This window comes from Rhinatrema bivittatum, chromosome 1, assembly GCF_901001135.1.
Source record: "Rhinatrema bivittatum chromosome 1, aRhiBiv1.1, whole genome shotgun sequence".
NCBI classification, from domain to species: domain Eukaryota; kingdom Metazoa; phylum Chordata; class Amphibia; order Gymnophiona; family Rhinatrematidae; genus Rhinatrema; species Rhinatrema bivittatum.
The window spans coordinates 787,546,421-787,573,578 of record NC_042615.1 but is presented as its reverse complement, the minus strand read 5'-3'; the positions used below and the strand labels follow the sequence as shown (position 1 = coordinate 787,573,578).

The 27,158-nt window shown below is 47.2% G+C and overlaps 1 protein-coding gene across 1 annotated transcript in view; it reads left to right on the top strand.

The window, feature by feature from the left end:
* LOC115078026 (elongation factor 2-like) overlaps window positions 1–27,158 on the top strand; it is a 262,581-nt gene that overhangs the window by 134,053 nt on the left and 101,370 nt on the right. The window contains exon 10 of the mRNA XM_029580602.1: window positions 8,180–8,438. Coding sequence (XP_029436462.1) covers window positions 8,180–8,438 — 259 coding nt within the window. The remainder of the gene's footprint in view (window positions 1–8,179; window positions 8,439–27,158) is intronic.

Genomic DNA, 27,158 nt, shown 5'->3' with positions numbered 1-27,158 from the left:
TGCGGCCAGTCCATTCCTTGGTGGCGGTGGTAGGAGGCAGAGTGTCTCTGTTTTACGAGGAATGGACCAAACTCACATCAGACCAATGGGTCCTTTCTGTGATAAAACAAGGCTACGCTTTAGATTTTGCCTGCTGTCCCTGGCACCAGATTTTGGTCTCCCCATGTGGTTATGCAACAACGAGTTAGGCAGTAAAAGAGACCTTTCAGCGTCTTCTCTATCTCGGCGCGATTGTAACGGTTCCTCCAGCGGAAGGGCCAGTACTCCATTTACTTTGTGGTACCAAAAAAGGAAGGAACATTCAGGCCCATTCTCGATTTAAAGCGAGTCAACCGATGCCTTCGGATCCCTCGCTTCTGCATGGAGAGTTTGCGGTCCGTCATCACTTCCGTGCCAACCGGAATTTTTAGCGACCCTAGATCTGACGGAGGCATATCTGCACATGGGAATTCGGACAGACCACCAAAAGTTCCTGAGGTTCCCCATCATCGGCCAGCATTTTCAGTTCCAAGCCTTACCTTTCGGGCTGGCTACTGCGCCCAGAACATTCACCAAGATAATGGTGGTGGTGGCTGCTCAGCTACGGCAGGAAGGATTCCTGGTACGTCCATACTTGGATGACTGGCTGATTTGGGCAAAATCAAAAGAGAATTGGCGGTTGGCTATCCACCGTGTGCTACAGTTGTTGCAGAATCTGGGATGGGTGGTTAACTTCACAAAGAGTCGTCTGATTCCCTCCCAGTTATTGGAGTTCTTGGGAGCTCTGTTCGACACGCAGAGGGGCAGAGTGTTCCTCACGGAAGACCACATTGTCAAGCTATAAGGTCAAATTCAAGTCTTATTGTCCAGACGACCTCCGCGAGTCTAGGATTATTTGCAGGTCCTGGGTTCCATGACATCTACTCTGGAATTGGTCCCGTGGGCCTTTGCTCATATGCGCCCTTTGCAGTCAGCTTTGCTTTCTCGGTGGATCCCAGTATCCGAGCTATTCCACCTGCCTCTGCTGTTGACCGATTCCGCAAGATCCAGTCTGGATTTATGGCTCTGCCGAGACAACTTGAGCTGAGGAGTTCCCCTGGAGGTTCCTGAGTGGACAGTAATTACCACGGATGTCAGCCTCTCTGGTTGGGGAGCTGTGTGTCTCAGAAAGTCGGTGCAGGGGCAATGGTCTCCAGAAGAATCTCGGTGGTTGATCAATCGGCTGGAGACCAGAGCGGTGCCTTAGCGTTACAATCCTTCCTTCCGATCCTCCGTGAGAGGTCAGCCAGGATCCTGTCCGTCGATGCGACCACAATGGCTTACATCAGTCGCCAAGGAGGGACCAAGAGTCAGGCTGTGGCGGCGGAGACTCAACAATTAATCAGTTGGGTGGAGCAGCATTTAGTCAGCATAGCGGCGTCTCACATTGCGGGAGTAGACAACGTCCACGTGGATTTTCTCAGTCATCACCATCTCGATCCAGGCGAATGGCACGCCCCGGATGGATTTAATGGCGATGTTCAGGAATGCCAAGGCACCCCGCTTCTTCAGTCGCTGATGGAAGACAGGAGCGAAGGGAGTAGATGCTCTAGTTCTTCCCTGGCCCGCAAAAATCCTACTTTATGTGTTTCCACCTTGGCCTCTGATCAGCAAAGTGCTCAGGCGCGTGGAGCTGCATCCGTCCGACGTGATCCTCGTGGCTCCGGAGTGGCCATGACGTCCCTGGTTTGCGGATCTGGTCAACCTGGCGGTGGACGAACCGCTGTGGTTTCCAGATCTTCCGAATCTTCTACATCAGGGGCCCGTCTGTTTCGACCAGGCAGATCGCTTTTGTCTAGCAGCATGGCTTTTGAGAGGCAGCGTCTGAGAGGCAAGGGCTATTCGGATGCTGTGGTGGCTACGCTCTTAAGATCTTGTAAGACGTCCACTTCTCTGTCTTATGTCCGGGTATGGAAAGTCTTCAAGTTCTGGTGCATGGAGCGTAAAGTTGTTCCAACTCGGGCGTCTGTCTCAGATATTCTGTGTTTCTTGCAAGACAGGCTAGCCAAGGGATTATCTTGTAGTTCCTTGAGGGTATAGGTGGCAGCTTTTGGTTCTCCTCGCGGGACCATACAAGGAGTGGCGTTGGCGGCGCATTCGGATATGGCTCGTTTTCTTCGGGGGGTCAAGCATTTGCATCTGCCGATACGGCATCCTTGTCCTTCTTGGAGTCTAAATTTGGTCCTACGGCCTTGTGTTCTGCATCCTTTGAGCCGTTAAAGAGGGCGATGTTAAAAGTCCTCACCTTAAAAGCGGTTTTTCTGGTGGCTATTTTATCAGCTGTAGGGTGTCTGAGCTCCAGGCGTTATCCTGCAGGGAGCCCTTCTTAAGGATTTCGGATTCGGGAATATCGTTGAGGACGGTTCCGTCTTTTCTCCCAAAGGTGGTTTCCTCGTTCCATTTGAACCAATCAATGGAACTTCCATCTTTCTCAGAACTGGATCGATCGGATCCTCTTTATAAGGATTTGCGGAAACTGGATGTTCGCAGAACCTTACTGCATTATTTGGAAGTCACGAACGGTTTTCGGGTCTCAGATCATCTGTTTGTGCTGTGGAGTGTCTGAAACGAGGCAATATGGCGTCTAAGACCACAATCGCCTGCTGGCTGAAAGAAACTATAACTTCAGCACATTTGCTGCGTGGTAGACCTTTACCAGTAGGTTTTAGAGTTCATTCTACCCGCTCCCAGGCGGCATCTTGGGCGGAATGTCAGCAGGTTTCACCACAAGAGATTTGCAGGGCAGCTACGTGGAAGTCTTTGCATACCTTTGCGAAGCATTACAGGCTGGATGTCCAGGCCCCGGGTTCTGGAGGATTTGGAAAAGGTGTGCTCAGAGCAGGCCTCTCCGGATCCCAACCCAGGTAAGAAGAGCTCTGGTACATCCCAGGAGTCTGGACTGATCTGGGTACGTACAGGGAAAGGAAAATTGGTTCGTACCTGATAATTTTCATTCCTGTAGTACCACGGATCAGTCCAGAGTCCCACCCGTTTTACGGCATACGGGAAACGGAGAGTCCGCTCGTTCACAGTTTGTTGTTAATTCTGGTCTGCAGATCAATATTATATACCGTGCTGTATGGGTTCTGTTCCCATTTGGGGTTAGTTTTCCATTTCAGGTTCTAGGTTACTATATATAGTTAGTTTGGTTTTGAACCATTCTGCTTTGTGACTGAGTAATACTGATGGACTGTGGGTGGCACCTCGATATAGGGCAGAGTCTGTCAAAACTTTCTCTGTCTCCATCTGCTGGAGGGGAGGCAAAACCCAGGAGTCTGGACTGATGCAACTTGGTCATGGACATTTGACTTCTAAAGAGAGAAGAGTTCGGAAGAAGCGCGGCCTTTGCATGTACTGTGGTCAGCCTGGCCATGATGTCTCTACATGCTCTATTCGTCCGGGAAACGGACGGGCCTGAGTCCTGCAGGACGACTGTTCTTGGGCCGTACCGCGTCTTCTCCTCCGCATTCTCTCTCAGTCTCTTTGACCTACGGACCGGGTTCAGTTCAGACTCCTGCCCTGGTGGACTCAGGGGTAGGAGGCAACTTTATTCTCAAAACTCTAGTGGTATATCTGAGAAGTCCTCTCGCCAATTCAGAAGATCCACTATTGCATTACAACTTGAAGTGAATTTTGGACGTTTCTCAACACCGCCACTTCTATTGAAGAACGCAATGACGACCCCAGCAGCCCTACCTATTGCTGCTGATATTCATACGCCTTTAACGTTCAGCTTAGCTCGAAGGCGCTCAACATCAAATAACCGTATTCATCCGTATTCATGGATCATAATACCTTAGAGTATCTGTGTCACGCTCTTTCCTTTCGGAGGATGTGCCTAATGAGCCACAGCACATATTGACCCGAAGAAGATACTCTTGGTAACTACCCAGTCCATATCCGCTGGCAACGCCATCAATTCTCATCCAGCAATATGTACTGGACTGTCACCATTTGAACTGGTTATTGGACATTCCCTAACACCGCCACTTCCACTGAAGCATATAGTGACATCCCTAACGGCTCAAACCACTGCTGATGATATCCATAGACTGTGCTAGGACATGCTAATTAAGCGAGTGACCGTGCTAAGAAGTACTACGATGCGCACCTTGCGCAAGCTCCAGTCTTCAAGCCAGGAGACAAGGTCTGGTTATCAACCTAGCACCTCTGACTCAAACTGCTCTCCTCTCGGTTTGCTCTTCGCTACATGGGTCCATACCCAGTTCTTCAACGTATTGGCGAAGTCACTTACCACCTGAAGCTAACCTGGTCTTATTATCCATAACGCATTCTACGTTTCATTTTTTGAAACTATCCATTCTCAGCGAATTTACTTCCAATCTCAAGATCCACCTGTCATCTTGCAGAAGACGACTTGAGATCAAAATCAAAGAGATACTGGATGTTCGTAAAAGAGGCAAGATTTTTGAATACCTTCTAAGATGGGAAGGTTTCGGCCCCGAAGTACACTCTTGGGAGCCTCAGACCAATATCTTGGATAATGAGATGCTTCTTCGATTCCATCTCGTGCATCCTTCAAAACCCAAGCCTGGTACCCGGAGAGGAGATCACCCTTTGAAGGGGGGTACTGTTGTGTCCGTCGCTATCCGACGTCTCTGCTCCACCATACCTCGTTGGCAACTCCCTCCGGGGGTTGATGGAAGGCTAGCTGCTGCGGCGTCTCCAGGCCGTCCTCCTCCGGCGTTCCCGGACCGGCTCGACGCTGCAAGCCGCCATGTTGATCAGATGCCTAAGGGCGCGCGCACGGCCCAACTGATGCGATAACTCCATCTGCCCGCCCGTTAGGGTTCAGGATGTCCTCTACCAAATTCCTCCCCAATACTTGTGCCTATTGCACATCTATTTGGTGCATTTCTCGGCCTTCCTCAGCTCGGTACTCATCCATATGTGAGGACTACCATCCTGCTGTCCTGTGAGAACACCTGTTACAGGCAAGCAACATTTGCTTTCTACCATCCTGCTTGTCCTGTGAGAAAGCAAATGTTGCTTACCTGTAACAGGTGTTCTCACAGGACAGCAGGATGTTAGTCCTCACGAAACCCGCCCGCCACCCCGCGGTGTTAGATTAGTTTCTTATTTTATTTTTCAGCACTTCCTGTAGTTTTAAACAAGACTGAAGAGGGACCCCTGCTGGCTGCAGGTTTAGTGCCATGCTAGGCATGCCCAGTAGGTGCCAGACAAAGTTCTAGAAACTTTGACAAAAGTGTTCTGTGATTGGGCTCTATCCTATGATGTCACCCATATGTGAGGGCTAACATCCTGCTGTCCTGTGAGAACACCTGTTACAGGTAAGCAACATTTGCTATGTCAGCAGTCAATCAAAAATAAACCATATTTAAAAAATGCTGACTATTCTTTCTTCTGATTTAAACCCATGGGAGAGAGAAATTGAAATTCAGAAATCCAATGTTCTTTTTGAATTAAAAAATCAGAAAAATTATCCCTACAGCTACAGGGGTTGGCTACCTCAATGGCAGAAAATCTGATATCCGATTTAGTAAGTCTTTTCGCCATTCAATGAGAAACCAGAGCTGCTTAACTTCTTGACTGGCGGATGCATGAGCAATGTTCAAAAATCCTCGACTTAAGTACACAAGTAGTTTTGCCCACACATAGAAAAGCACAGGAGCATGAGATAACATAGATTACCCCCTTAGATAAACAATCAGTCCTAACATGAAGTTTGAAAATCTTGCTACTCACTGGATGCAGGTCCCCACCGTAGGCAGGCGGAGCTGGCTGAAGCAGAGGCCCAACTGGAGCGTAGCCAATACCAGCCCATGTTCCCCTTAGGTTGAGCCCTCAGGTGCCAGGGCCAGCTGATCTTAGGTGCGGGCCTCTGTGGAGGTGAAGATCCATCAAAATTAAGTCGTTGCAGGCCAGCACGAAGAAGGAAGCAAAGTCGGACAAGCAGTGGTTGAGACAGGTAGCAATCGCCAGGGTCAGGTTCAGGCTGTGGTCAGAGGCAAGCAGCGTTCTAGCAGTGTTATGGTCCAGGCAATGGTCGGCACAGGCAGAGTACAATCAAAAGCGGAAACAGGCAGTAGTCAGAGGCAGGCAGAGGTCAAGCAGCGTTGAGGTCCAAACTAAAGTCAAAGCCAGGAGTCCATTCCAAATTTGACGAAGAAGTGGGGACGAGGAACTACAGGAGCAGGAGAAGACACTGAAGACAAGCGAAGATGAGACTGACCATGAGAACGAGAAGACAAACTAGACTGCTAGGGACCAGGACCAGGACACAGGAGCTCAGGAAGACACGCAGCAGAGACAGGAACCAGGAAGCAAGGATCAGGAACCAGGAACGCAGAGGCAAAGCACTACTCCAAACGGAGTCGACCTATTGCCGAGGCAAGGAGGCATTGCTGTGGGAAGCCTTAAGTATTCCCTGTCCTGTGATGCCATCATCAGTCGCCTTCGGGCTTTTCCTATTGTGGGCCTTTTAAGGGAACTCAGTTGGGTGCACGCTGGCCTATGAGAGGCCCGGGGAGCAGCATTAGCAGAAGGCTGCATGTGAGGCCTACTGTCTGCATCTTCCAGGGCTGTCAGCATCGGTACAGGCAGCCACAAAGCCAGCAGCACCAGACAGGCTGCAGTGCCCTGGAGTGGGGACCTCCCCAGACATTGGGCCCGGGGTTGGCAATGCTTCCATCATGGGTGGCGGTGTGGTGCACAGGGATCCTCTCTTCAAGCCAGGACGCAGCGCACCTGTACAGGCTGGCCTGGAGGTGATAGCAGTGGTCTACAGAAATAGCCCGAGGACCGCTGAGTGTAACATTCTCCCCTTCTGATTTGCTGGCACTATCACATGACTCATAGCCATTGAAAAATTCCACTGTCAGGGCTTCAACTTGTTGATTGGCTAAATCAAGGCTTTATCTGATAGGTCCCTCTTTTGGTGTGCTTTTTAAGCTGTGTCCATAACCCTTTGAGCGTTTTGAGCTATACATAATTCTTGAAGTGATTTTGAGTTAATATCGTAAGTTATGTTTCTGTGTCTTTGCTATTTGGAAATTATATTATGGTTATTTTAGCTGTCTCCAGTTTGTTTGATATATCAAAATTTCATTTATTATAGGTTTGATGCAATCACTTCTTTCTTGTTTCTTTGTCCCTCCAGAGGCAGCCTTAGGTGAAATATGTTAACTTTAATTCTCCACTGATCATTTTGATATAGTTTCATACTTTGTAGGTTTGAAGTCTTGTTGGGCTTGTTAGCAGTCTGTCCCTGTGAAGCTCACTGGTTATTGGAGGTATGGGGAGTAGTGTTCTTTGAGCTTTTTACAGAAATACTGGCAGGCTGAGGTAAACACAGGACCCTATATAATAAGGGTGGCCAACTCCAGTCCTCAAGAGCGGCAAATAGACCTAGCTTTCAGGATATCCATAATGAATATGCATGCAGATCAATCTCATGCATTTTCATTATAGATATCCTGAAAAATTGGTTCATTTGTGCTCTTGAGGACTGGAGTTGCCCACCCCTATTATATAGGGTGACATCAGCAAACCAGTTGCTCTCTACCTCCTTCTATTGGAATGGGAATATAACCCACTTTTCTGGACTGGTCTGGTATGACTCAAGGGAAGGAAATTAGCAGGTAAGACTAAATTTCACATTATTTAACCTAAATAGTTCTGATTTTTTGAAAGAAGTAATCTTATAAGCAAATGACACAGGCACAAAAAATGACATAATATTCAAGATTGGGGGAATGGGTTGCAAAGGAATAAAGATAGCCATTTGATTTTGTTTTCTTGATGTCTTGATATTGTGCATGCAGGTACATTCAAGTGATTTGCTATATCCTTAAGGGAGTTGCTACTCCTGTTGGGTGCCAAGATTGACCAATCCTAGGATATATGAGGCCACATCTCTTTTACAAGCATCAGAGGCTGTAAAGGGGAACCTGCAGTCCTACATCAGAACTTGCAAAATATTCACATTTCCTAGCATGGCTTCTAACATCCTGTACTCAAGTTTTTGAGGACAGGCTTTATCTGATGTAATATACAAAGAGTTCTTAAATTTCTGGAGCCTATCAGTATAATGAATGTAGTAGATTTGAAGTACAGTAGGTTTTGTAGCTGATTTTGGTTTAAGTATACAGTGAATTGTATCTTTCCATTGTCTTCATAGAACCATTTTAATGATGGGTCGTTATGTGGAGCCCATTGAGGATGTGCCCTGTGGTAACATAGTTGGTCTAGTTGGTGTTGACCAATTTTTGGTGAAGACTGGTACCATCACCACTTTTGAACATGCCCATAATATGAGAGTGATGAAGTTCAGTGTTAGCCCGGTTGTGCGCGTTGCTGTTGAAGCAAAGAATCCTGCTGATCTACCCAAGCTAGTGGAAGGTCTGAAGCGCTTGGCTAAGTCTGATCCTATGGTTCAGGTGAGCAGGTGCTAAAAATTTTAGATGTCTTATATTTGGTGAAATCTTGACATGGTATTAGTAAAAAGTGTTTATATGGTGTCAGAGGTCTATGATGAAATTCTTTATTTGATACATAATGAATATCAAAATTTAAAGAAAAATGGCAATTGTGGCATTTTGGATAAACACAAAATTTCATATACATATATATATATATAGATATATATAGAGATATATATATATAGATATATATATAGATGTATAAAAACACAATAACAAAGGAACAAAACCATCAAAAACTATTAAAACTCTTATATTGTATTTAGAAATCAGCTCATAACTCAAGGGTAAACCAAAAACAAAGATTTTGCCCTTCTGGCATAGTTCATCTCATTCACTAGCTGAACCATTTATTTTAATCATTGCTGGTAGACACAAACACATTGGGGTAGATTTTCAAAGGGTTACGTGCGTAAGATACGAGCGTAATCCCCGAAAACCTACCCCTGCGCGCGCCAAGCCTATTTTGCATAGGCTCGGCGGCGAGTGCAAGCTCCGGGATGCACATATGTCCCGGGGCTTTAAAAAATGGGCGGATCAGGGGCGGGGCGTGGTGGCGGTACGGGCTGGGGGCAGGGTGATGGTACGGGGGCAGGACCGGGGCATGGAGGCAGGGCGGGGCCGGGGGCATTCCCAAGTCCTCTGGCACATCGGCCGTGCTGGAGGTTCGCACGCCGGCAGCCCGCCAGCGCACGCAAGTTAAGTCTGCCAGAGGCAGGCGTAACTTCATCAAATAAGATAGGGAGGGGATTTAGGTAGGGCCGGGGAGTGGGTTAGATAGAGGAAGGGAGGGAAAGGTGGGGGGATCCAAAAAAAAGTTCCCTCCAAGGTGCATGTTATAAAATCGGGTGTACATTAGTGCGCGCCGGGTAGCGTGCACAAATGTACCCCCGCGCGTAAATTTAAAATCGGCCCCATTGTTTTCTTCTTCATATAAAACAAAAAAACAGTATCCAAAATGCACCCTTTTCTTTAAAAGTCCAAAGCAAAACTTTCAAAAGCAATGATACCTCATGAATTTTCAACAAACTGCCCTTCCTGTTCATACCCCAGATGTCCAGACGCATGGGTTTTGCCTCCCTACCAGCAGATGGAGACAGAGAAGAATAGCTTTACTGACACTGCTACTTAACATAACGTGCCTCCTTCACTATTTTTATGTCTCCAGAAGATGGTAGAGGTGTAAAACCTGCAGTCGATTGGTTTCCTGGATAATTTACTCCCAAGAGTGGGCAGGTCCCTTAGGGGGACTATCCTCCTGATCAAGTGAGGAGAAGCAGAGGAACAGTGATCCTTTGGTGCTTTAGTCCTTTTCTGAGGATTGAAATTCCTTTGCCTCACCTCTCCTGTGCTACTGCCAGCCTATTCTTTGGCCCTCTGGATCAGGGAAGTGAATTTTCCTTCCTTATCACCTTATTTGTTGATTTAAAAAAAAAAAAAAAAAAAAAAAAGGTTCTGAAGGTCTGGAGCAAATCAGTCAGCACTTCAGCTCTGTAGGGCTGCTCTTAGTGGGGTCGGTAAAATTCCTATGGTATGGAGACTGATGGAGGTCAGCAACCTGTATATGGGGAGAGAGAGAATGACAACAGCTTCTTGGGGAACGGGGCCAATTTTTTTGTCAGACCCCTGCAAGAGACAGTTCCCTGCAACTTAAACAAGTAATTCCCACAGCGGTTCCTGGTGGTAATGGTCTGTTTCACAGCTCGTCACTGTGGCTCCCGCTGAGTACAGGAAGCACGGCGAAAAAGATGGAGTCACAGGGTTTGTGGCAGTTCCCAGCAGTGGTTGCCATTCTGGGGACTCGTCACGTCAGTTTCTGTTGAGTGTGGGAAATGCAGTGAGGCATGGGGGAGACACGAAGCACATTTTAATGCCTCGGTGCTGTATGGGGCTCGTGTTGGCAACCATTGAACAATCTGGTGATGATTAATACTGCTGCCAGCATAAGAAAGCCAGCTGGGATGAGGCAAACTCCGTGGACTGCAGAAACAGGCAGTGTTGATCTTTCCCTGCAGCATGGGAATGGCAGCCATTTTGGTTTTCGTTCCCACAGTGCAGGAGTTTCCGAGGGAAGAAGAACTTCTCCTATGCAATTGTTTTCTACAGCAAAAGCCTCTAACAGTGCTCAGGAAATGGTCTACTTAGGATCAAATGATTTCCTGGGTTAGAATGCTGATCCCTAGGGGCCTCTTCTGGGTGGTAACTCCTGTAGGGTGCTTTCTGGTCCTCCTGTGGTGCCATCCTGTTCCCAGAGAGAAAAAAAAATGGCATAGCCTGCTTTTTTTTGCATTGAATTTGGCTCAAAGGACAGCTTTTCCTGAAGGGCACTCAGATTATTTTCCTGGAGATGGTGATGGGGTTGTGACCCTTCGGGGGAAGGCTGACAGGGCTGACTCCAAAATGGTTCAGTGGTTCAGAAGTGGCAAATTGCCTTTTGTTTAAAGTGTAGTCCCTAGCACATTGGGGTAAGATGATTGGGGCCAGTATAAGATAGGGAAAACCCTATTTTGGAGGAGCCTTCAGTCCCATTAAGTTTTCCATCCCATAGGCCTTGTTTGAAATGGTCTCCATGGAAAGCTATGGTGTACTTATATCTCCTGTTTGACAAGATGTCACAGCCTTTTTCAGAAGGTTTTCTGTCAGTTTCAATTGAAGAGAGCATGGCTGTTGAGGATACAGAGGCAAAGTTTGGGACTCTTCTCCAGGGTGTCTTGGAGTTGGGCCTGGTGCTTCCTAGTGTTATGGTGCATGGGATGCTGGGATACATCTGCAAAAGAGGTTTTTGTAGTCTTGGCCTTGGGTGAACAAGCAGCTCTAGGCAGCTGTCTCTTGCCACCAGCTTGTTGGTGCTGGGTTTCCAGCAGCCGCAGGTAGTGGGGGTAGGAGCCTCTCTTTCCTCCAAGCAGGCAGAGAGGTTGCAGGCTGTCATTTCCTATTTTGCGGATGCTTGTATGTCTTCCTGTACGCTTCCAGCCCGGAAGTGGAGGTCTGCTTTTTTGGCCAGAAGTTGTTTATGATCCAAGTTGCAGCTTGGCAATTTTTCCTTTAAAGGCAATCCTTTGTTTGGCAAAGTCCTGTAACAGCTGGTGAATCACTTAAGTGAATCCCTTACCCAAACTTGAGCTGAAGAGGAACAAGAAGAGTTCCCATGGGAGTGTTGGCCAGTAAGGGACTCTCCTATCGGAAGTGGGCATCTGCCGAGCTGCAGTCTTTTCTGGAATCACATATGCCTATCTGTGGCAGCTTCAGTACTTGTACCGGAGGGAGTAGGAAAGCGCAAGGCAGCGTGGCTGGTCCATTCTTCCCCAGAGGTCACACGGGGACGGTTGGCTGTCTAGTGCAAAGAGTGGACCAAGATAACAATGTACCAGTGGGTCTTCTCAGCTTTAAGAGATGGCTGTGCCTTGGAATTTGTTCGTCCTGTCAGCAAGATCTACATGAGCTGTTTGTGTGCCTCCCACACCTAAGAAGAGGTGGTTTGCTGCCCACTAGATCGTCTATGACACCTGGAGGTGATTGTCCTGGTACCTCTGGAGGAGTGGGGAGGAGGACGGTATGCCATCTATTTTTTTGTTTTGAAGAAGGAAGGTGCCTATCAGCCCATTCTACATCTGAAAATGCATGCGGCTCTAAGAGTGCCCCATGTCAGAAGGAAATCACTACAGCTCAGAGACTGCAGCCATCCGCAAATGAGGGCTCCTGGCTTCTCGGGATCTCACTGAAACGTATCTTCATTTTCCCATCAGGGAAGAGCATTTTGGTTTGGCATTGGCACCTTGGATGTTCACCAAGGTGATGGAGGTAGTGGCTGCAGCAAATCGAAGGGAAGCCTTTTCAGTGTATCCTTATCTGGGTGACTGGCTAATTCGGGTCAAAGGACATATGTCAGCAGTTGGTTCAATGTATCTGCTGATGTTACAGATCATCAATTGAGTGGTGAATCTTGCAAGGAGCAACTTGGTATCGGATCCAGTTTCTGGAGCATCTAGTAGTCCTCTTCGATACCAGAACCAGCAAAGTGTTTCTCTTGAAGGACAGGATGCTGAAGTTGCAGTCACAGATAAGCCAATTATGGCAGCTTTAAGTACTCAGGGTCTGGGATTCTTTGCAGGTCTTGGGTTCTACAGTATGGCATCTATGCTAGATCTAGTTTCCTGAGCATTCACGCATATGAGGCCTCTTTGGAGGGTGCTTCTGTTCTAATAGAACCTTCAGAGCAGAGGAATCCCAACTGCGCCTACCAGTACGAAAGGAATCCAGGTTTTGTCTTTCCTAGTGGTTCTCTTGGGCCACTTTGGCCAGGGGTGTAAATTTGAAGATACCAGAAGGGATGGTAGTGAACACCAGTACCTGTCTGTAAGGCTAAGAAGTCATTTGCCAGGATCAAGCAGCACATGATCTGTGTTCGGTGGAGGAGGCATCTTGGTCTATCAATCATTTGGAGACTAGTGTGGTTTGCAAGTGTGTTGCTTTCCTTTCTTCCAGGCTGCGCAGTCAAGTGGTGAGAATCCCATCAGATGCTGTAACAGTGATAATTTACATCATCCTACAAGAGGGGACCAAGAGTCTAATGGTCTCTCGGGAGGCTCAGGAGTCTTTCCGCTGGGTGGAGTCACATCTGGTGGCACTAACGGCATCCTTTGTCACTGGCATAGACAATACTCAAGTGGACTTTCTAAGTGGACCAGTGCTGAACCCCGAGAATGGGCGCTGACGGAAAAGGCAAAGGTGCTCATTTGCTCCACATGGTGTATTACACAGCTGGGCTTGATGGCATCAAAGTAAAACAACAAAGTGTTCCACTTTTTCAGTCGCAAGAAGGAGGTCAGAGTGGAGATGCTCAATGTTTTGGTTCCCTGTGACCCCCACGAGATTCTGTTGTACATCTTTCCTCTCTGGGCTGCTAATAAGATGGGCGCTAAGACGTTTCAAGACGCGCCCGGGGATAGTGATCCTCGTAGATTCAGAGTGGCCGTGTTTCTCGTGATTTACAGACTGAATAAATCTGTCGGTGGATAGTACTCTAAGGCTCGGGCATGGTCCCAAGTTACTCCATCAAGGACCAGTCTTTTTGGATCGGGCGGATACCTTTGGTCTCATGGCTTGATATGTGAATGAAACTTTTTGCAATTAAGGGGCTAGATGGAGAAAGTAATTACCACCTGGTTGCAGACTAGAAGACCGTCCACTTCTCCTGCTTGTGTTTAGAGGGTGGAAGGTGTTTGAGACATGGTACCTCAGAGAGTGTGCTGCTCCACATTGAGTGTCTGTCTCACATTCTGGGATTTTTTTTTTTTCAATATGGTCTTCCAAAAGAGCTTGTATTCAATTCCCTAAGAGTCCAGATGGCAACTTTGGGCTGTTTTGGAGGTAAGATACACAGGATATCCATGGCTTTGCATTAGGTTGTGGTCCTTTTTCTTCAAGGAGCGAAGCATTTGTGCCCTCAGGTGAGGCAAGTGTCCCCCCTCGTGGAACCTTTATCTGGTGTGATGGGTTCTCTGTGGTCCTCCGTTCGGGCTGTGAAGGAAGGCATCCCTAAAGGACCTTATGTGGGAAGTAATCTTCTTAGTGGCCATTTGTTTGGCCAGGAGATTTTCTGAGCTTCAAGCATTGTCTAGTGAGGATGCTTTCCTTCAGTTTTCAGAGTTTAGAATCTTCTGTTCTGCATGTGTGGGACTTTCCCTTGTTGGACGTCCATCGGATACTGTTGCGCTACCTGAAGGTCTCTGACAGTTTTTAAAGGTCTGCTCATCTTTTCGTTTAGTTTTGGGTCCCGAATTTTAAAAAAAGTAAAAAGCTTAAAGTCACCATGGTTTGATGGCTAAAGGAGGGCACTGTGTCTGCTTATATTTTCAAGGGGGCATCCTATTTCTGTAAGGTTTCAAACACATTCTACTAGGGCGCAGGTGACGTTCTGGGCTGAGTGTCAGTTGGTGTCCCTACAGGGGATCTGTCGAGCAGCAACCTGGTATTCTCTACACATTTTACAAGGCATTGCCAACTGGATGTTCGGGCACCAGAAGTAGCTGGTTTTGGAGAGAGTGTGCTGCGAGCAGGTCTTTCAGATTCCCACCCAGTTTAGGGGAGCTTGGGTACATCCTATGCGTCTGGACTGATCTGGGGTATGTACAGGAAAGGAAAATTGGTTCTTCCTGCTAATTTTCATTCCTGGAATACCCCAGCAGTCCAGAGCCCTGCCCTCTCTGGAAAGACCACTCTTTATATTGAGTGTAAATAGTAAAGAAATTGTTTTTTTGGTTTAGGAGTTTCAGTCCTCTCTATAGATGACAGAACTCCAATTTGCAGTCTCAACCTTTCCCCTGCTCCATTTGGGGGCAGGGGGAGGAATGAAGTTAGTTAATGTTTTTATCTTATTTTGACTTGGGTCCAAGTCATACTGAGGGACTGCAAGAGGCACACTATGTTAAGTAGCAGTATCAGTAAAGCTTTTCTTCTCTGTCTCCATCTACTGGTAGGGAGGCAAAAGCCATGCGTCTGGACTGATCTGTGATATTCCAGAAATTAAAATTAGCAGTTAAGAACCAATTTTTCTTTCCCCAACAAAGGCCTTTGTTGCCCTAAACTGCAGAACTTGCTTCACCAGCAACAGAACTGCATGCTGGATTTCTAAACATAAAACACACAAAAGTTCTACCACATTCTTAATCTCTCAAAATTTAACTTAAGCTCATCTTATCCAGTCAGCAAGTCCCTTCCCAAACACAAGTAAGCAGCATACATGATGGCGAAGACTCCATGTTACATCCACCACCTTTCACTTCATTTCTGTTGAACTGGACATTATGAAGCTAACCTATTCTCACCCGCCTTACCTATCTACCAATCCAAACTACCCATTCAGACAATGAAACCACAAATCATCACCCCAAACCCCTTAATTTATAAGAAGGCTTCCCATTCGTAGATGAATTAAGACCACTAGGAGCTAATGTTTGCCAAATAAATATAGAGTATTAAAAAAATTGCTCCTACTTGCGCAATCCTGCAGACACATACCTTCCCCATAAGAGTTTTACTTGCTCTATAACAAAAAAATGCAACTGATGTATCTTGTGTTGTGCAGCCTGCCAGTGTCTGACTAATGGTGCTTCTCTTTTATTAGTACAGATGCAGTTCTTATGCTGTATAATACGTGACTTAACCGTATTCTTCTTATATCCAATGTAAATCTTCCAACATGGACAAATAATCGTATACACAACATGCATATTATTACAATCAAAAGAACCTGGTAGAACAATATTGAATAGGTAGAGTGGATATTGAAATGTTGTTATAGCACAATATTATTACAAACCCTCTCCTGTTATGGTTGTGGACCTTTGAGCTGGGACAGGTGTTAGCGCCACTACAGAGGGAAGGCCTTCGGTGGTTTCCCGTCGCCGGTAGGTGGTGAAGGTGAGGTCAACCCAGCTGGAGCTTCACCTATACCAGCCCTCATTCTCCGCAGGTTGAGCCCTTGGGTGCCGGGGCTGGCAGGACTTAGGTGCGGGTTGCCTCGGCGAAGCAGGAGCAGAGAGATGAAGACGAGGTCAGGAGTCCGGGTCTGGGCAGGCAGCAGAGAAGTAGAACGAGAATCCAATCCGGGGCAGGCAGCAGGCGGGTAGAGACGAGGGAACCAGGCCAGGGGTCGAGACAGGCAGCAGACAAGCGAAAACAAGGAGCAAGCCAGGGGTCTGTACCAGGAGATCAAGCTGAAGAGGAACACAGAAACTGGAGTACAAAGGAAGAAGCAAGGTCAGGAACTGGAACAGGAGCTGGATCAGGAAGCGAAGGAACGCAGCAACTAGCACTCCGAGGAGACGACCTGTTGCTAAGGCGAAGAACTGGGGACTGAGGCAGATTTTAAATACCCTTCAGTCCTGACGTCATCGGTCGGGACCGGGCCGAAGTTTCCCGCCGCGGCCTCTTCAAGAGGCGGAGCCTCCCACGTGCGCGCGCCTAGGGAAAGCTCCGCAGGAAGCAGGGCAGCGGCGTTCGAGCCGCGTGGGAGGCTGCAGTCGGTCGGCCCCGTAGCGGGGAGCACCGCGCCAACCGGGGGAGTGCCGGCTCGCCGCGGAAAGGTAGGGGGGGGCGGCCGTGGTCTGCCGCGGCCAGGACCCACAACAGTAGCCCCCCTTATGCCCCCTCAAAGAAGGACCAGGCTTGTCTGGGTGAGTACGATGGAAGTGCTGGAGTAGGGATTTATCCAGGATGTTTGATGATGGCTCCCAGGAATTTTCCTCAGGACTGAATCCCTCCCAGGAGATCAAATACTCCCAACATCTCCGGTTTCTTCTGACATTCAGGATCTCCTTGACTTGATAGACCAGGTCTTCCTCAGAAGCAACCTCCGGAGTCTTGGGTGGAGTAGTGTGGAAAGCGGAAAGCACCAGTGGTTTTAACAGAGACAGATAGAAGGCGTTATGTATCCGTAAACTGGTGGGAAGACATAGACGATAAGTTATAGGACCCAACTGCTCACTAATGGAGAATGATACGTTGTATCTTGGAGCCAACCTCATAGAAGGGACCCGAAGACGGATGTGGCGAGTGCTGAGCCACACCCGATCCCCTGGGTTTGAAAGTGGGAGCCAGCCGGCGATGCTTGTCCGATGCTTGTTTAGCAGTCTTAGCGGCCTTTTGAAGATTGGCATTGGTGGAATCCCATAGCTCGTGGAGCTGCTGGGCCGTGAGCTGCTCCGCTGGGGAGGGTACCAAGGGCATAGGTAAAGGAGGGTCTGAGTTGTTTGCCGAAGTCACCTGGAAGGGAGAGGCCCCGGTAGCGGAATGTACATGAGTATTGTGCGACAGCGCCGCCCAGGTAGCAACAAGGCCCAATCGTCGTGGTGGCTCCCTACAAAGGAACGGAGGAAGGTCTTCAAACCCTGATTAACCCTTTCTGCCTGGCCATTCCCCTGGGGGTGGAAAGCCATGGTGAATTCCAGTTGGATCCCGAAGTTTTTGCACAAGGAGCGCCAGTATTTCGCAGTGAACTGGGGACCACGGGTCAGAGGTGATGTGTCGAGGCAGGCCATGGAGGCGGAAAACATGCTGCGTGAACAGTCGCACCAGGTCCAAGGCGGAAGGTAACTTGGGGAGAGGAACAAAATGTGCCATCTTAGAGAATCTGTCCACTATTACCCAGATCACTTGATTGCCCTGAGAGGGAGGTAGATCTACCACAAAGTCAGTGGAGATATGCGTCCAGGGTTCGTCCGGAGTTGGGAGAGGTTGGAGAAGGCCCCAAGGACGGCATGGTAAGGGTTTTTGTTGCGCACAGGTTGAGCAGGAGCTAACGTAGGCTTGCACATCTTGAGCCATGCGGGGCCACCAGTAGTAGCGAGACACCAGCTCCATGGTACGAGTTCTACCTGGGTGTCCGGCAGTGAGGGAATCATGGCCCCCAAGCTAGGAGCTTGGGCTGAAGGCGGAGTGGAACTACTGTCTTCCCCTGGGGTATTGTGTGAGTGGCGGCCACGATGACCTGGGCAGGATCCAGAATGAAACAGGGTTGGTCCAGGGTATCTCCAGGATCGTGGAGTCTAGATAGAGCATCCCCCCTGGCGCTTTTTATGGCCGGTCAGTATCGTAGGGTAAAATGGAATTGGCTAAAGAAGAGAGACCAGCGGGCTTGGCATGGATTCAAACACTGTGCTTTATTGAGGTATTCCAAGTTTTTGTGGTCGGTGTAAATCGTAATGGGATGCTGCGCCCCCTCCAGCCACTGTCTCCATTCCTCTAACGCCAATTTTATGGTCAAGAGCTCCTTATCTCCAATTCCATAATTCCTCTCAGCCGGGGAGAATTTGCGGGAGAAGAAGGAACATGGTTGCAGGGCTCCTTGGGGTGAGTGTTGGCTGAGTACAGCCCCTACATCTATGTCGGAGGCATCCACCTCCACAATAAAGGAACGAGAAGGGTCCGGGAGGCAAGGTTCTTGTAGAAAAGCCTGTTTAAGTTCTTCAAAAGCTGTAACAGCTGCTGGGGACCACCGTTTGGCGTCTGCACCCTTTCTAGTTAGGGCAGTGAGTGGTGCCACGATGCGAGAGTACTGTGGAATGAAGTTCTTATAGAAGTTGGCAAAGCCAAGGAATCGTTGGAGTGAGCGGAGTCCCACGGGTTGAGGCCACTCCCGATGTTGGTTAGTTTGTCCGGGTCCATTTGGAAGCCTGTCGTGGAGACAGTAATCACTAAGAAGGGTAACGACTCCTGCTCGAAGAGATATTTCTCCAATTTAGCAAATAAATGGTTGTCTCTCAGATGCTGAAGGACTTGGCGAACTTCAGCACGATGGGTACTCATGTCTTTGGAGTAGATCAGGACATCATCGAAGGAGACAATCACACACTTGTTGAGCATGTACCGAAACACTTCATTCATTAGGTTTTGGAAGACCGCCTGTGCGTTGCATAAGCCAAAAGGCATCACTAGGTACTCATAGTGGCTATCACGTGTATTAAAGGCGGTCTTCCATTTTTCCCCAGGCTTGATTTGGACCAAATTGTAGGCCCCGCGAAGGTCCAATTTTGTAAAGACCCTGGCTCCCTGAAGGTGATCCAGGAGCTCAGGGATGAGGGTGAGAGGATAGCGGTCCTGGAGAGTGATGGTGTTGAGACCCCGATAATCAATACAAGGCCTCAATGAGCCATCCTTTTTGGCTACAAAAAAGCATCCAGTGCCTGCAGGGACGTGGATGGTCTAATGAAGCCCTGATCTAGGTTCTTCTTGATATATTGGGACATCGCCTAGGTTTCCGGAAAAGACAATGGGTATACCTGGTCTCTGGGAGGAACTGTGTCAGGAAGAAGATTGATTGCACAGTCAAAAGGGCGGTGCTTGGGTAACGTCTCTGCTTTTTCCTTCGAAAAGACGTCCGCGTACTGAGGTGGGTAATGGGCAGAGTAGTGACAGCAAGCAGGAGCCGTGGACGAGGCAGATCCTGAAGGCAAGTGGAGAAGCACTCAGCCCCCCACGTGGCAATCTGGAGGGTCTTCCAGTTGATGGTAGGAGAGTGCTTATGCAGCCAGGGGAGACCCAACCCAACAATCTTCTCTTCACCCCACAACACGGCTTCCGAAAAAATAGAGGCACAGAATCCCTCCTCACCTCGCTGACAGATCATATTTTAATGGGCCTTGATAAAGGAAATTCCTTCCTACTGATTTGTTAGACCTATCCGCAGCGTTCGACACGGTCAACCATGCCATCCTCCTAAACCAGCTTCGTCCATAGGAATCAGCGGCACCGTCCTATCCTGGTTCAAAACCTTTCTCAATAACAGAGGTTACAAGTTAAACTCCAAACAAAGAATCCTCAAGATTTGACTCTGTCATAGGAGTCCCACAAGGCTCTTCATTATCTCCGACTCTATTTAATATCTACCTTCTTCCTCTCTGCCAACTTCTCAACCGACCTCAATCTAAAGTAATTTCCTTACGCAGATGATATCCAAATTATCATCCCCATCAAAGACACATACTCTAAAACTCTTGACTACTGGGAATCATGCCACCAGAAGAAATCAAACAATTACTAAACAGCTTACACCCTCATCTTAACTCATCCAAGACTGAAATCCTACTCATCTCTCCTGAAAACAATAAACACTAATACTACTTTTCCTACCAACCTACCTACCACACAAGTTAGAGACTTAGGAGTGATAATTGACAACCGGCTAAACTTCAAGGCACATATCACAAAACAACCAAAGACTGCTTCTATAAACTCCAGGGTTCTGAAGAGGATAAGACCTCTTTTCCATGCTCAAGACTTCAGATCAATCATCCAAGCAGTCATTTTTCAAAAATAGACTATTGCAATTCCCTATTGCTAGGTCTGCCCTCATCCTATTCCAAACCATTACAGATGGTTCAAAACTCAGCAGCCCGATTACTAACAGGCGCAAGAAAGAGAGGACCACATATCTCCCATTCTGAAAGAGCTACATTGGCTACCCGTACACTTCCGGATCATGTACAAAGCCATATGCATCATCTTCAAAAACTATTCATCAGCACATCTCCCTCGATCTACAATCACCACCGGATGGACGGTTTTATCAAGAATCAGGAAGGAGATCTTTTCCTCGTGGAGTACTCCAGTCCGGAGGGTTACAGGAGCTGTACAGGAAGACTCTTGTCCAGGCAGAGGATCCCTGTGGATAGAGGAGATCAAAGCGAAGGTTTGCGTGGGAGCACTGGAAGTTGTAGCTGCTTGACAAGTTTCAGCTAGGACGAAATTTCCTCCAGCTCCGGAGTCGATAAAGGCCAGAGTTGTGAGGGATCCCCGGAGAATTGGAGGGTTACTGGTACTGTACATTGGGGAGCAGGGTTGATACAGCCTAGGGTCAGCTCCCCCAAGACACCTAGGCCCGAGAGTTTCCCCGGACGCTCTGGACACTGGGCTAGTAGGTGGCCCTTTTTGCCGCAGTACAGACAGTCCGAGAGTCCTGTGCCGTTGCTTCTCCTCAAGCGTTAAATTGCTTCAGCCTAACTGCATAGGCCCCTCTCTGTGGGGACTCGGCGGTGGCTGGGGAGGTCAGCGGACGAGAGAATGATGGGGACAGAGGAGCCACTCGGTGTCCAGGTCTCAGCTCCTTCATGCCCTGCTGAAGGCGCCGGTCGATCTGGCCTGCCAGGTCAATGAGTGCTTCCAACTCCTTCCAACTCCTCAGGCAATTCTCGAGCTGCCAGTTCATCTTTTATTCTGGAAGCCAGCCTCTCTAGGAAGATACTCCGCAGGCTGTCATCCTGCCAGCCCAGTTCGGAGGCTAAAGTGCGAAATTCCACGGCGTACTCAGCCAGAGTACGAGAACCCTGGCGTCGATGGAGCAGTTCCGAGGTGGCTGTGGACTGGCGTCCTGGCTTATCGAAGACTTATTGGAACGTCTGGACGAACCGAGACAGATTTCCCAGGATATTGTCCCCTCATTCCCATAACTGGAAGGCCCAGGCCAGGGCCTTCCCATCCAGTAAGGAAAGGATGAAAGTGGTCTTAACCTGGTCGGTGGGGAACTGAGTCGGTTGGAGGGAGAATCTCATGAAGCAATGATTCAAGAACCCCCGGCATTACTTGGCATCCCCGGTGGATCTGGGCGGAGCTGGTAGGTACAACAGTGGGGAAGAAGACGTGGGAGGCACCGGCGGGGCAGCCGAGATCCTGGGTGTGGCAGGAGAGTCCAAGCAATTGGCCAGACATTCCACGGTGACTGCCAGAACATCTAGGCACTGCTGTTGCTGCTGCAAGCGTTGAGCCAGGCCAGGGATGGCCTGAAGACCAGACAAGTCCACCAGGTCCATGGCCTTAGCAAACTGTTTTGGTTGTGGACCCTTCAGCCAGGACAGGTGTTAACACCACCACAGAGGGAAGGCCCTCAGTGGTTCCTGTCGCCAGTAGGTGGTGAAGGTGAGGTTAACCTAGCTGGAGCTTCACCTATACCAGCCCTCGTTCCCCACAGGTTGAGCCCTTGGGTACTGGGGCCGGCAGGACTTAGGTGCAGGTTGCCTCGGCGAACTTAGGTGCAGGTGCAGGTTGCCTAGCCTGGAACTTAAAAGCTTCCATATTCAAACAGAGCCTTTGAAAGCGTAAGAACTGCCTAACTGGGCTACTGTCCTTCAATCTATGTTAGTAATGGCTCTAGAAATGGAGAAGTGTATTCCTATCTGTAATCTTATGATGTAGAGTAGGTAGCAGCTTCTCCTTACTCTTATACACTAACACATCCAAAAAATAATTGTCACATATCATGTTATACAGTAAATTTCAAATTAACAGCCCTCTGATTTAGGAACTCAACAAAACCACCCAAACTTTCCACAGTCCCCATCCAAATTAAAAAATATCATTGATAAATTGAACCCACAGTTTGACCTGAGACCAATAAATCGAACCATAGATGTGGATTTCCTCAAATGATTACATATACAAACAATCCACTGAGGGGGCCAAGGGGTCCCCTATTTTAGTCCCCTTGATCTGTTGGAAAACCTGATTGTTAAATTTGAAGTAATTCTTAGTCAGGAATAACTTAGCCAACTTAACAACAAATTCCTGATATGCCCACAATGGTGATGGAGATTTCAAAGTGTCAATGATAACCTGTAATGCTGACAAATTAAAATCTGTATCTGTTAATTGCACTATCAAAACAAGTTTTACCCTAAGTAACAATTGTATTAACAACTGTATTAACAGCGGGGTCCATTTTCAACCGCTCTGCGGCTCAGCTAGTTAGCTGGATAAACATATCCGACTAACTAGCAGGGTATATTCAGCGGCACAGTTGCACCGTTGAATATACCTGGCTATCTTAAATTGGAGAAAATTATTTTTCAATCAGTGCAGAGTTAAGTTCTGGAATTCATTGCGGAGGATATTGTTAAGGAGGTTAATGTAGCTGTGCTTAAAAAAAGGTTTGGAGAAGTTCCTTAAGGAGAAGTCAATAAACTGTTATCAAGTAGACTTAAGAAATAGCCACTACTTATCACTGCGTGATAGCAGCATAGCTGCTTGGGGTCTTGCCAAGTACTTGTGACCTAGATTGGCCACTGTTGGAAACAGGTCACTGGGCTTGATGGATCCATAGTCTAACCTAGTATGGTAGATTCTTATATTCTTAATCGCTGATTCAGGAGAAAGCCTGTCCCAATTTTATCAGAGTTGGGTCCAAATTACATTGGATCAGTGAGTTTTAGAGATCTTCCGAAAAGGCTATGCCTTATAATTCTCTCATCTCATTCTAGACACTTGTATCATTTCTTCTTGTCGTGCAGTCCAGAAGAGAGAAGCAGTCAGTCAGAGTTATGTTTCAGAGGCTACTCATTTTAAAAGTGGTGATTCCAGTCCTAAGATCTCAATGGGGTGAGGGGCGTTATTCAATTTACTTTGTCGTTCCCAAGAAGGAAGTAACTTTTTGGCCTATCCTGGACTTAAAATAGGTCAACAGATTTCTCAGAGTATCTCATTTCCATATGGAGATATGGGCATTCTGGCAGTAGGGCAGGGGGAATTCCTGACAGCTCTAGACCTTATGGAAGCGTATCTCCACATTCCAATCCGAGAGTGTCATAAAGAGTTTCTTCATTTCACAGTGTTAAGAGGACATTTTCAGTTAAAGACCATGACTTTTATTCTAGCCACAGCTCTGTGGAGCTTTTCAAAGGTGATGGTGGTGGTGGTGGTGGCAGCTGCACTGCAAAAAGAAGGGATCTTAGTGCACCTGTACCTGGATGATTGCCTTATATGGGTGAAATTGGAGCAGGAGAGGTCAGTGTCCACCAACAAAGTGATCCACTTGTTACAGAGCTCAGTTGGGTGGTGAACTTTTCCAAAAGCAGTTACAATTCTCCCAAACCTTGGAATACTTGGGAGCTCTGTTCAACATGGAGATAGATCGTGTGTGTTTGACAGATCATAGGATTCAGAAGCTTCAGCAGGAGGCTTGGTCACTAGTGTTGTTTAGGGCACCGACATTCTAGAGTTATCTGCAGCTGTTGGTTCTATGGCAGAAGCATTGAATTTAGCACTCTGGGCAAGAGTGTATATGCAGCCTCTACAAAAAGCGTTACTGTCCAAATGGCATCCTCAGTCACAGGATTATTCTGTCCGACTTCAGGTACCTGAACAGGTCAGAGTAAGTTAGGTGTGGTAGTTGGATCCTGAGAGTCTTCTGAGAGGGGTAGACTTAGAGACTCCAACCTCGGTAGCGATGATGATGGACACCAGCTTATCTGTTTGAGGAGTTCAGTGTTTGGGTCACATTGCTCAAGGCCTATGGTCAGCAGAGGAAGTGAATTGGTTGGAGACTAGGGCAATACAGTTGGCCCTTCTCTGTTTTGCACCCCTTCTCATAGATCAGGCAGAGAGAGTTGTGTCGGACAATGCTATGGCAGAGGCTTATGTGAATCATCAAGAGAGTACCAAGAACCCTCAGGTGTCAGAAGAAATGGACTTGTTGCTTAGCTTGGCAGAAAACATCTCAAGGCAATTTCTGCTTTGCACATTGCAAAAGTAGAAAACATTCATGCAGATTTTCTCAACAGGAATGTAATCAACCCCTGGGAATGGTCATGATCACAGGTGGTAATTGTTCAGATAGTAGACAAATGGGGAACAGTGTGCATAGATCTGATGGCAACCAGAGTGAATGCAAAAGTTCAGCAGCTTTATGGCAGGAGGAAACAGATGTGATCATTCAGGATGGATACCATGGTTCAGCACTGAGCATAAGCAGCAACATTGTATGTATTTCCTCCAGTTCCCTTTATAGGAAGAGTGATTCTGAGGGTTTCAAGTCATTCGGGCCTAGCAATTCTGACATCCATGATATTCAGATCTCATCAGATCATTGGACGGACATCCATTGCGTCTTCCTCAAAATGAGGATTTTCTCTCACAGGGTTCATTTCACCACAACGAATTTGGACATTTCTGTCTTGTAGCTTGGCCCCTGAGAGGGCTCGTTTAATAAAGAAATGTTACTCTCCAGTGGTGCCGAACATGTTTTTGAAGGCCAGGAAGTCCTCTTCTTCCTTGGCTTATGAGAGAATTTAGAGGACCTTTGAGCAGTGGTGCTTAAGGTAGCAGATAATGCCCAGAAGCTCCATGGTAACAGCTATTTTTGAGTTCTTACCGGATGGTCTATCAAAAGGATTGGCTCTTAACTCCTTAAAAGGTGCAGGTTACCGCAGTTGTGTGTTTTTAGGGGCTGCATGTTGGAACGGTTGTTGTCTTTACATCTGGATTTTTCCTGAAAGGGGCTAAACACATTTGAGATCCTGTGAGAGATTGTTTTCCATCTTGGGATTGAATTTAGTACAGTGCTTTTTTGTCAGGCTCACATTTTGAATCTTTTAGGTTAATTTCTATCATGCTCATAAACTTTAAAGTGGTATTTCTTTTAACAATTTATTCAGCCAAAAGGATCTCAGTTGCAGGCCCTGTCTTGAGGAGAACCTTTTTTAGGTGATTATGAGAGATATGGTGAAGATTCAAACACTACTTTCCTTTCTTCCAAAGGTCATGTTGCCCTTCCATTTAAATCAGAAAGATTGTTTGCTGTCCTTCCGTAAACAGGAAAATGAGAGACAATTCAGTAGACTTTATTCCTTGGATGTGAGAAGAGTGCTTTTGAGATATTTGAAGGTCACAAATGATTTTAGGAAATAAGATCATCTCTTTGTGCTGTTCATTGGAAAAGTGAAACAGTAACCATTAACCAAGGCATCAGTTATACTTTGGAGTATGTCATTAGGCTATATTGATAAGGGTAAGCCTTTGACTAAGTCAAGAAGATCTCATAAGAACATAAGAAATTGCCATGCTGGGTCAGACCAAGGGTCCATCAAGCCCAGCATCCTGTTTCCAACAGAGGCCAAAACCAGGCCACAAGAACCTGGCAATTACCCAAACACTAAGTAGATCCCAATCTACTGATGCAATTAATAGCAGTGGCTATTCCCTAAGTAAAATTGATTAATAGCCATTAATGGACTTCTCCTCCAAGAACTTATCCAAACTTTTTTTGAAACCAGCTACACTAAATAAAGCTCTGGCAACAAATTCCAGAGCTTTATTGTGCGTTGAGTGAAAAAGAATTTTCTCCGATTAGTCTTAAATGTGCTACTTGCTAACTTCATGGAATGCCCCCTAGTCCTTCTATTATTCGAAAGTGTAAATAACCGAGTCACATCTACTCGTTCAAGACCTCTCATGATCTTAAAGATCTCTATCATATCCCCCCTCAGCCGTCTCTTCTCCAAGCTGAACAGCCCTAACCTCTTCAGCCTTTCCTCATAGGGGAGCTGTTCCATTCCCTTTATCATTTTGGTTGCCCTTCTCTGTACCTTCTCCATCACAACTATATCTTTTTTGAGATGCGGCGACCAGAATTGTACACAGTATTCAAGGTGCGGTCTCACCATGGAGCGATACAGAGGTATTATGACATTTTCCGTTCTATTAACCATTCCCTTCCTAATAATTCTTAACATTCTATTTGCTTTTTTGACTGCTGCAGCACACTGAGCCGACGATTTTATAGTATTATCCACTATGATGCCTAGATCTTTTTCCTGGGTGGTAGCTCCTAATATGGAACCTAACATTGTGTAACTACAGCAAGGGTTATTTTTCCCTATATGCAACACCTTGCACTTGTCCACATTAAATTTCATCTGCCATTTGGATGCCCAATCTTCCAGTCTTGCAAGGTCCTCCTGTAATGTATCACAGTCTGCTTGTGATTTAACTACTCTGAATAATTTTGTATCCACAAATTTGATAACCTCACTCGTCGTATTCAACTAGAACTCAGGTGGCCTCTTGGGTGGGGTAGTATTTAGTCTCTCCACAGGATATTTGTAAGTCAACACCTTGATCTTCCTTACATTCCATTTCTAAACACTATCATCTGGATGTGAGAGCCAGGTACAAGGCCTCTTTTGTGGCAGAGTTTTTAAGAGCGGGTTTGGCAGCTTCCCTTCCAGTATAGGAGTAGATTGGTTGTTCTTTTTAGAGGGCTGCATAAGAATACTCTGTAAAGCTACTCTGGCACGGTGGATCAAGAAGACAATATCTGCAGCAGATTTGCTCAAAGCACATCAGGCCCCGAAGCACATTCAAGCCCATTCTACTAGAGCCCAATCTTCTTCATGGGCAGAGGCAATCGCC